The 11,107-nt window shown below is 30.1% G+C and overlaps 1 protein-coding gene across 1 annotated transcript; it reads right to left on the reverse strand.

Moving 5' to 3' along the window:
• Positions 1 to 9,837: 9,837 nt before the first annotated feature.
• On the reverse strand, positions 9,838 to 10,904 carry LOC115960495 (germin-like protein subfamily 1 member 14). Its single transcript, XM_031079426.1, has 2 exons — positions 10,676 to 10,904; positions 9,838 to 10,497 (listed from the first exon to the last, which is right to left on the reverse strand). Exons 1-2 carry the CDS (start codon positions 10,806 to 10,808, stop codon positions 9,950 to 9,952), a joined length of 681 nt encoding a protein of 226 aa, XP_030935286.1. The 5' UTR covers positions 10,809 to 10,904; the 3' UTR covers positions 9,838 to 9,949.
• Positions 10,905 to 11,107: the final 203 nt, after the last annotated feature.

Raw genomic sequence — 11,107 nt, forward strand, 5'->3', positions numbered from 1 at the left:
CTAGAAACAAAATCTAAATGCACTTCTCAGCCATGGGTCCCACCATTTTTGAGTTATGAGTTATGAAAACAGAGTTATGATTAATGGAAACAGCAAATCCAAATGGCCCCTTAGAATCTAATTTGAGTTTCTCTCATCTTCACCTATTATTTTATATATATAGATATAGAGATTGCATGAGATTGATTATACATTTAAGTAATATATATATATATATATGTGTGTGTGTGTGTGTGTGTATGTATGTATGTATGTATAATTTTTATTTAAATAAATTATTCAAATTATATATTCATTCTCTTAAAAGAGATTATCATGATAATCAAAATTCATATCAAGTTTATACTGAATATGTATAATTTATTCTCTAAATTTTATTGTAGAGAGAGAAAGATTACTTGTGATTGGGAACTAAAAAATACAACACCAAAAAGTATGAACCCAAAATAGAGTTTTAAAAATCACAATGATTCATCAATATAAAATAGAGTTGCAAAAAAGAATAAAAAATCAAGAGAAAGAAAATAACCACTTTTCAAGAGAGAATGTGAGAGAGAATAATAAGAAATTTATAGAAAATAATATGGGAATAAAAATAGTATATATATATATATATATATATAGTAATAAACACCAAATTATCCAAGTCATCCAAGTCATGTTATGTAATTATATTCTTATATACTATCATTATAATGCATTATGATAACATCTATGAAATCAAAAAATATATATATAAAAAAGATAACAATTTAAAAACACAAAACTTAATCACATCAATTCAATGTAGAGTTTCAAATAATACAAAAATTCATCCAATCTAAAGTAGAGATGCAATAAGAATATTTGAAAAATCTACCAAAAATGAGAGACAGAAAGATAGAGAATTGACCTTTTGTGTGTGGGAAAACTATGTATAAGATGTGAAAGAATTGTAAATTTATAATAAGAGGAGGGGAATAAGAAAAGCAAAAACTAAAGGAAGATATAGGGATAGGGGAAAAGTGAAATTAAGATAGATGGTAATGAGGAGATGAAAAAGGTAAAAGGGAGAGGAAAAGTTAGAAAAGTATAACAATAAGTTGGGAAATTAATAAGAAAGAAAGAGAGTTAAAAATAAGAGGTAGAATGTTGAAAATTGGTGAATGATGTGGCCACTAAAGTGGCTCAATAAGAGCGTAGCAAGAATAAATATTACGCTTCAGCTTTTAAATATATATATATATATATATATATGTAGATTGACATTATCTTATGTTATTCTAATCATATTATGTATTTATGGGTTCCAGATAGTTAAATTGATAAAGTCTTTAATGGTTGAATAAGAGATCTGAGGGTTCAATCTCCGCATACACCAAAAACCGATTGGTGTCTTGATCTGATGATAAAGAGCTCTCATCAAAAGCGGCTATCATAGGTTGAAACTCTCTCTCAAAAATAAATCTGTATTTAAGCTGATAAATTTTCCTGTGCATTACACAAGTTAACGACTAGTAGTAAAAAATTTCCTGTGCATCAAACAGTCTAATGACTAGTTGTAAAAATATAATTGACATTAGGTTTTTCTATCATAATATTTAACTAGAAGGCTGTCCAAATAATTTATCCCAATTTTAGTTTTTACCAATTATTTTCAAGGAAAGTACCGAAGTAAAATGGATTTTAAAGTGAAAACAAACGGACGCCATTTTGAACCACAAAAAGTTATCGTCCTCCTATTCACAACTTTTTTTTGCAACCATTGGGAAAACATCATTAAAAAGAATCCTTTATTTATTTATTTTGATAATAAAAGAATTTGGCTTATCAAAAAAAAGAACGCCCTTTGTTGTAGTGATATAACATATTAGACATTCAATTTTGGTTTTCTTTTTCTAAAGAAAAAAAAAGGTGGTGTTTAAGCTTGGTACGTATGTGATTGTTGTGACTGCATTTCAACTTTCAACAATATGCTGGGTCGTATATGCCTGGGTTTCAAAATTCAAATGTTTATCTTATCTTCAGAGTGTAATCCATTGAGTTTTGGATAAACATCAATCAACATGAAGTTGACAACATCAAGCTCTCTAGTCTTCACCTGCACCATGGAAAATAGGTTTCAATAGACTTCAGTTCAGCCTGAGCTTAGGTCAGCTTTGTTCATATTGCAAATCTGGTTTAATGAGATTAAATCTGATTGTTAATGCATTGATTACTCTCAACTTACACTATTTTTAATTCATTTTATGCCAAAAAGGATAGAAGAAAAAAAAAAAGATAAAGAAAGTGATAAGTTTGGTTGGTCTTCCTAGCTTATTATTCATGGACAAAACTTAAATACAATTTTTCAATGTGCCTAAATTGAAACACATGTCAATAATCTATATTGACCATTATAGTATAAAATATATTATATTTTTTAAGATATATTAAATTAGATTCACTTATATATTTGAATTTAATTAAGAAAATGTATTGCATCTAACTAAGGAATTATATCTAAGTTTTATCGATTATTTATTTTTTAACGACTTTTTTTTTTCTTCTTCTTAATATTCTTTAACCAATTCTATCTTTACTACTTTTCAACTCACATGATGACCAAGACAAATTTGGAGTAGGCGATCTCATCACCGAAACTCAAACAAGGAGCCTGCCGCCTGCATTATACGTAAGCTATCCTTAATGCTAAATTGACATAACAATCAATGTAATTGTTGGATTTCAATAACATAATAAACAATATCATTTTATTTTGTTGTTTTGTGAGACATGAATTTATAAAAGTTATTTTGTTATTTTGTATTGTGGGGCCAGAGGATTTGTGACCCTGGCCCACTTTACATTGGGGCCCAAGGCCCAAGCCGAGAAAGGATATAGCCGAGGACCTACAGTGAAAGTCGAAATAGCCTTGAGACATGGCCGAGGATGATTCAATCCTCGGCATCCCCAAGGCACTCTTAAAAGAAAGGGCAAGAACGGCATAGGAACAGTTTTGGGAAGAGCCGAACACATCCGCGCTGATAGATAAAGGAGCCCTGGACAATATGGCGACAAAGGACAAAGGAAAAGTTGTCATTACTGCAATTAAATATTCTGCGCCAGACAGAGCAATGCTTTTCAGCTTTTACAACCACCCCCAGCCACTTTGGGTATGGGCTGATGGGACAAGTATCAGCCCTGGAAAGCTGAACCTACACGTGGACTTTGGAGGAGGGGTAAAGGCTAATATAAAAGGAGAAGTAAGCAATCCAGAAAAGGGGCTGGGAAAAAATGCCAAAAACCGGAGCCTCCCAGACCGTATCGAGGAAAAAGACTCCTCGAGCGAACATGGTTTAATTTTGTATGAACACCATGATTAACCATCGTTCGGTGACCAAGGCCTAGCCTTTCAAGCCCACGCTCTACAAATTTTATTGTTTGGGCCTTTCAACGTACGAACCCAACATCATTTTTGGGTCGTTACAAATTGAGTCCTTACATGTATTAATCGCTTCGAAAAAATCCATTGATTTCCATTTTCTTTTTCTTTTTTCATTTTTTTAGCAATAAAGAAATAGCTAAAACTTTCAAGTTCAAAACTCCTATATTCTTAAAGGGGCTACACTCTCCAATTTATGCCAATAATTAAATCACTTGAACTTGATTTATTTTATAATTAAAAAAAAAATGTGCAGTATGAACCATGTCATTTTCAGGATCAAATATTTAGTTCACAATTTGGTATAAAAGATGGAAATTAGGTCATATATAAAGAAATTTAATGCGGCACTATGTGTTGTAATGGAAAATTGAAGCACATGACAAAGATTAGGCTAATGATGAGAGTTCCAACCCCTTGGACATGCAGACAATTTTATTCTTCTTCTCATGATGAAAACACATAATATCTCATAATAAATTTCTTGAGCTCCACGTATTTCTTCTAATCCAGGAACAACAAATTCTAATCTCATTTCTATTTTAGAGACTTTTATCACCAAGACAAAAGTTGTTAAACTCGTGTCTTTATCTTTAAAATTGAATTCCAAGAAATTTTGACTTAATTAGTCTTCTCGCTATGTTTTTATCCATGTATAATCTTTCTAATCACGTAAACAAGCTGGTCTACAATTTAATTATAATAGTGTTGCTCACAAATTACGTGAGCCAGCTAGGGATGGCCAAAGCTAGCTTGGGATACACCATGTGAGATGAAAATGGATATATTCAATTTATGTAACTATGCCTATTTTTTTGGTAGGCTTTTTTCATTTAACTTTTTTTTCTTTTTTTCTTTTTTTTTTTGCTAGGTGATTGCGGGGGCTAGAACCCCCGAGCATCAGGTCATACAGGTACCTGGGTGCCAATAGGCTACTGAGGCCAATGGCAACTTTTTTCATTTAACTGTAGTTGAGCTTCAGTCTTCCTTAAATAAAATGTATCTTAAAATATTATGCATATATTTTCCTTTTTTTTTTAATTTAGTAAATAATGGTTTTACTGCATAAATTAATAGACAAATTGACAAATGAGGAAGAGGTACCAAACCCAATATTATTTTTATATCCCAAATCCTCCAAATTAAAAAAGAATTACATATATAAGCAATTGTTTTATTTTATTCTAGTTATGATTGCAAGGGGATAAACATAGCAAAATGACTAGTGCTTCAAGGCACTTACAAACCTTTTTTTTCTAATAATTGTCAACTTCAAATTTTTTTTGAAGCTCTTCAACCACATTTTTGTCGAGTTGAAAGGCCTTGGTGAGAACATTAGGATTAATGGGAGGATTGGATCCAAAGACAACATTTTTGTTCTAATATGTAGGCTTAGAAAATATGTTGATTTTAAAATTTATGTTGATAAACATAAAAATTTATAAATTATAATTACATAATTACATAAATAATACATATATATATTTATGTATAGAAATATATATATAAATAGCAGTAATCCAAAAATGGTATATTGGTATCAACCAATACTGAAATATTTCGTTTCCCTGGCCAAACTGAAATAACCTTTGGTACGAAATTGACTCTTTTGGTTCATGTTCATCTACAATTTAATTATAATAGTGTTGCTCACAAATTACGTAAGTCAGCTAGGGTTGGCCAAAGCTACAGGGGTGGCGCCATGTATAATTGAGGGTGGTCACAAGACCACCCTCAACTTGGAAAAAAAAAATTGTACTTTTAAAAAAATGAAATTCGAAATTAATATGAGTTGTTGACCACCCTAGAAAAAAAAATTTTGACCACCCTAAAAAAAATTTGAGCATCCTAAATAAAAATTTGCCCATTAAAAGTAAAATTTCACTTCTCCAAAATTTTTGCCATTGAAGATTGAACCCAAAAATTGCGAGAAATGTTATGTTCACAACATGTCCTCAACGCTTTCATAACAAATTCTAAGTGGCAAGTTGTTACTGGTGGACAAAAAAACAATTTTAATGATATGTAAATTTAAACTAGTAACAACTACCAACTAGGATTTGTTGTGAAAATATTGTGGACATAGCATTTCTCAAAAGTTGTCAAAACAAACAAATTAGTCTAAAAGCCCAAATCAAATGTTTAATTGTGATATTTTAAATTGTGTTTTCAAAAGACATATTTTAAAATTGCAATTTTTTTATTATTAAAAAAATGCATATTTTCCATAACTAGTCAGTTAGTGCTTACTTTAGTCTTTAGCTGAATTTATTGGATTTATGTTATTTATCATGTACATACACATATGCACTAAAATAATACCTCAATACTTTATTTAATTTGATTAATGTGATGGTTTAATGCCTAAGTTGAATATGATGAATGAACTTGTAGCTTACCCTTTATTTTTTTGTTAGCACTATGGACAAATTTCTTATAAGGAAATCACTTTTATTGTAAAATTTATCTTCTAAGCAAATTCGTATTCACTTGAATAATCTTCTTTTAGATCTTAGGCTATGAGAAAAAGTCTCATCTTTTCATCCTAATGATCGAGAGAAAACGAAAAGAGCATATTTATAAAGATGTTCTTATCAAACTCTTAGCCATGATTTCCCTAAAAAAAAAATTAGTGGAGCATTGCATTGATTTAATCCTAATTAGTTTAAAGAATACAAAATATGGGTTGGAACATATCATAAAAAAGGATGATGCATTCTGTTTATATTGTCACTTAGGCAAGATGTTGGTAATTGAAAGGGAAATCAATAGTTTGATTACTTGGTTGTTTATATTGAAAAAAATGTGGCTAATAGCATTAATAATGAAACTATCATACAACAATTTCAAAATATGAAAAACTTGTAGAAGGAAATTTTAAAACTTTATGTATATGCGACAGTTTTTTTACGTCAATATATTCAAGTTTTATTTTATTTAAATTTTGTTTAATTTAAATTTCTTAATGACCACCCTGAACAAAGTTTCTGGAGCCGCCACTACAAAGCTAGCTTGGGATACAGCATATGAGCTGAAAATAGATGTATTCAATTTATGTAACTATGCCTATTTTTTTGGTAGCCTTTTTTCATTTAACTGTAGTTGAGCTTCAGACTAACTTAAATAAACTATAGCTTAATACATTATGCAATTTTTTTTTCCTTTTCTTAAATTTAGTAAATAATGGTTTTACTACATAAATTAATAGAAAAATAGACAAATGAGGAAGAGCTACTTAACCCAACATTCTTTTATTATATCCCAAACCCTCTCAGCAATGACTATCTTTATAATGCATTATGATAACATCTATGAAATCAAAGAAAATAAAAAAGATAACAATTTAAAAATACAAAACTTAATCACATCAACTCAATGTAGAGTTTCAAATAATACAAAAATTCATCCAACCTAAATTAGAGATGTAATAAAAATATTTTAAAAAATCTGCCAAAAATGAGAAAGAGAAAGATAGAGAAATGAACTTTTGTGTTTGGGAAAACTATGTATAAGATGTGAAAGAATTGTAAATTTATAATAAGAGGAGGGGAATAAGAAAAGCAAAAAATAAAGGAAGAAAGAAGGATATGGGAAAAGTGATATTAAGGTAGATAGTAATGAAGATATGAAAAAGGTAAAAGGGAGAGAAAAAGTTAGAGAAAGTATATAAAAAAATAAGTTGGGAATTTAAAAAGAAAGAAAGAGAGTTAAAAATATGAGGGAGAATGTTGAAAATTGGTAAATGATGTAGTTGTTGAAGTGGCTCAATAGATATAGATATAGATTGACATTATCTTATATTATTCTAATCATATTATGTATTTCTGGGTTCCAATTAGTTAAATTGTTAAAGTATTTGATAGTTGAATAAGAGATTTGGGGGTTCAATCTCCGCTTACATCAAAACTTGATTGGTGTTTTGGTCTAATGATAAAGAGCGTTCATCAGGAGTGGACGTCATAGATTGAAACTCTCTCTCAAAAAAATAATTTGTATTTAAGCTAATGAATTTTCCTATGCATTAATCGGATTAACGACTAGTTGTAAAAATTTTCTTATACATCAAACGAGTTAACGACTAGTTGTAAAAATATAACTGACATTAAGTTTTTCTATCATAATGTTTAGCTAGAAGGCTGTCCAAATAATTTATCCCAATTTTAGTTTTCACCAATTATTTTCAAGGAAAGTACCGAAGTAAAATGGATTTTAAAGTGAAAACAAACGGACGCCATTTTGAACCACAAAAAAGTTATCGTCCTCCTATCCACAACTTTTTTTGCAACCATTGGGAAAACATCATTAAAAAGAATCCTTTATTTTATTTATTTTGATAATAAAAGAATTTGGCTTATCAAAAAAAAAGAATGCACTTTGTTGTAGTGATATAACATATTAGACATTCAATTTTGGTTTTCTTTTTCTAAAGAAAAAAAGAGGGGGGGGGGGGGTGGTGGTTGGGGGTGGTTTAAGCTTGGTACGTATGTGATTGTTGTGACTGCATTTCAACTTTCAAGAATATGGTGGGTCGTATATGCCTGGATTTCAAAATTCAAATGTTTATCTTAACTCCAGACTGTAATCCATTGAGTTTTGGATAACATCAATCAACATGAAGTTTACAACATCAGCTCTCCAGTCTTCACTCTTCACCTTTACCATGGAAAATAGGTTTCAATAGACTTCAGTTCAGCTTGAGCTTATGGTCAGCTTTGTTTATATATTGCAAATCTGATTGTTAATGCGTTGATAACTCTCAACTTACACTATTTTTGATTCATTTTATGCTAAAAAGGATAAAAGAAAAAAAAAAAAAAAGTGTAGATTTGGTCGGTCTTCCTTGCTTGCTTATTATTAAAGGACAAAACTTATATACAATTTTTCAATGTGCTTAAATTGAAACACATTTCAGTAATCTATACTGACTAACATAGTATAAAACGTGTTGTCTTTTTTAAGGAAATATAAATTAAATTCACTTATATATTTGAATTAAATTAAGAAAATGTATTGCATCTAACTAAGAAATTATATCCAAATTTTATCAATCATTTAGTCTTTAACGACTTTTTTTCTTCTTCTTAATATTCTTTAACCACTTCTTTTTCTTTTATTTTTTTTATAAGATCTTTAACCACTTCTATCTTTCCTACTTTTCTTCTTCTTAATATTCTTTAACTACTTCTATCTTTACTACTTTTCAACTCACATCACCAAGACAAATTTGGGTAGGTGATCTCATCATCTTTTTCTTTTCTTTTTTTTAATGAAAAGGCAATCTCATCATCGAAACTCAAATAAGGTGCCTACATTATACATAAGCTATTTTTAATGCTAAAGCCACTCTAAATTTTATTACAACAAGTTAACAAATTGACATAACAATGAATGTAATTGATGGATTTCAATTACAAAATAAATGATAACAATTTTTTTTGGTTTTGTGAGACATGAATGTATAAAGGTTATATAATAAAATTTGTATTATTCCTACTCTCTAGCATTACTTGCTTCAAAAAAAAATCCTATGCACTTGCGCATACCATTGATTTCCTTTTCCTTTTTCTTTTTTCTTTTTTCAACAATAAAAAAATAGTTAAAACTCTCAAGTTCAAAGCTCCTATATTCTCAACGGGGCTACACTCTCCAATTTATGCCAGTAATTAATTAAATCACTTGAACTTGATTTAATTAATAATTTAAAAAATTGCGCAGTATGAACCATGTCATTTTCAGGATCAAATATATTTAGTTTACAATTTGGTATTCAATATGGATATTTAGTTTACAGTATGAACCATGTAACGTATTATATAAAGTGTCTTAAAAAATTTTCATCCTTTTGAATAGAATTAGGTACTGCTGCTGTAGTCTAAATGATGGTAACTTATGGTCAATTATATATATATATATATATATATGGACCAATTCATTAGAAATTAAATCCTAGGGTAATTATCTGTTTATTTGTTTTACGTGTCTGAGTGTATGATAGCCTGTAGATTTTATGTCTTACTTTGAATAAATAAAGTTTTCAGTTTTAAATTTGAAGATTTATTTTGTGAATTTCTGCAACTGTGGCTGTCGATCGAAGCTAGAACAGTTTTATGTTCATCTACAGTTTAATTATTATAGCGTTGCTCACAAATTACGTGAGTCAGCTAGGGATGGCCAAAGCTAGCTTGGGATACAGCATGTGAGCTGAAAATGGATGTATTCAATTTACATAACTGTGACTATTTTTTTAGTAGGCTTTTTTCATTTAATTGTAGTTGAGCTTTAGTCTATCTTAAATAAACTGAAGCTTAATATATTATGCAATTTTTTTTCCTTTTTTTAAATTTAGTAAATAGTGGTTTTACTGCATAAATTAATTGACAAATGAGGAAGAGATACTAAACCCAACATTTTTTTTATATCCCAAATTCTCCAAATTAAAAAAGAGTTACATAAGCAATCATTTTATTTTATTCTAGTTATGATTGCAAGGAGATAAACATTGCAAAATGACTAGTGCTTCAAGGCACATACAAACATTTTTTTTTTCTAATTGTGACCTCCAAATTTTTTCTGAAGCTCTTCAACCACATTTTTGTCAAGTTGGAAGGCCTTGGTGAGAACATCAGGATTAATGGGAGGATTGGATCCAAAGACAGCATCTGCTATTGTGATTACGCCTGGATTTTGGCTGCTTAAACCAGAAATAGCAAGTGCATTAGTTTTTCCCACGTTTAATTGGAAGTGAATGAGACCAACCGGAAAGACAAACACATCCCCCTTATTTAGAGTTTTGGTGAAGAGGCGATTCTCTGTGTTGGATGTTACAAAACCAACAAAGAGAGTACCCTCCAAGACTACTAGAACTTCAGTGCCGCGAGGGTGAGTATGGGGAGGATTTTCTCCATATGGTGCAAAGTCGATTCTAACTAGGGATATGCCAAGAGTATTGAGACCTGGTAATGTATCTACATTCACAGTAGTGACATTTGACCCAACTTTATTATCTGTGTTCCCAGGAATGTTCAATCCCTCGAAGAAGAAATCTTCAGCTTTGACCAGCTTTGGATCCTTGCAGAACTTTCCATTAACGAATACTGCATAAAGAAATTTTTGTTATGGACACTTTAAAAAGAATGCTTAAGACTTCAATGCAGAAAATAGTAAAACCAAATAGCTAATAATATTTCTTCCATTAATATTCCGGTTAGTGTAGATTCTTCACATGACAAAAATAAAGAAAAAACTTGAAAAAAGAAAAATAAAAGTTTGTACTGGCTGATTTGGAGTATTCCGAGTAGTCCTTAAGTGCAACACAGAAGTCTTGCAGGGGATCGGGGTCAGAGGCAGAGGCAAGAGAGAATGCCAAAGCGAAGAGGGCAACAGTTACAATGTAAGCTTTCATCATATTTTTGAGGCTTACTCTATCTTCAGTTCTATATATGTTTGCTTCGGGTGAGGGATGAGAAATGTTGCATAGAAAGCATGTCTATTTATAGATAAGACACATTGAATAGGTCTATAATTTTCCACAAGTTAATGATATATAGGCTTGTTCAGTCTTCCATTATTACCAATTTTCTTTTTGATTGCCAAATTTTTCTTTAACTACTACCCCATGCCTTAAATTTTCAACAAATAAGACCAGTTCAATGAGATAATATTTAATATTTCAATTCTATGCTACTACGGCACAACCAATCTTAA

Source organism: Quercus lobata, chromosome 9 (assembly GCF_001633185.2).
Source record: "Quercus lobata isolate SW786 chromosome 9, ValleyOak3.0 Primary Assembly, whole genome shotgun sequence".
Classification (NCBI taxonomy): domain Eukaryota; kingdom Viridiplantae; phylum Streptophyta; class Magnoliopsida; order Fagales; family Fagaceae; genus Quercus; species Quercus lobata.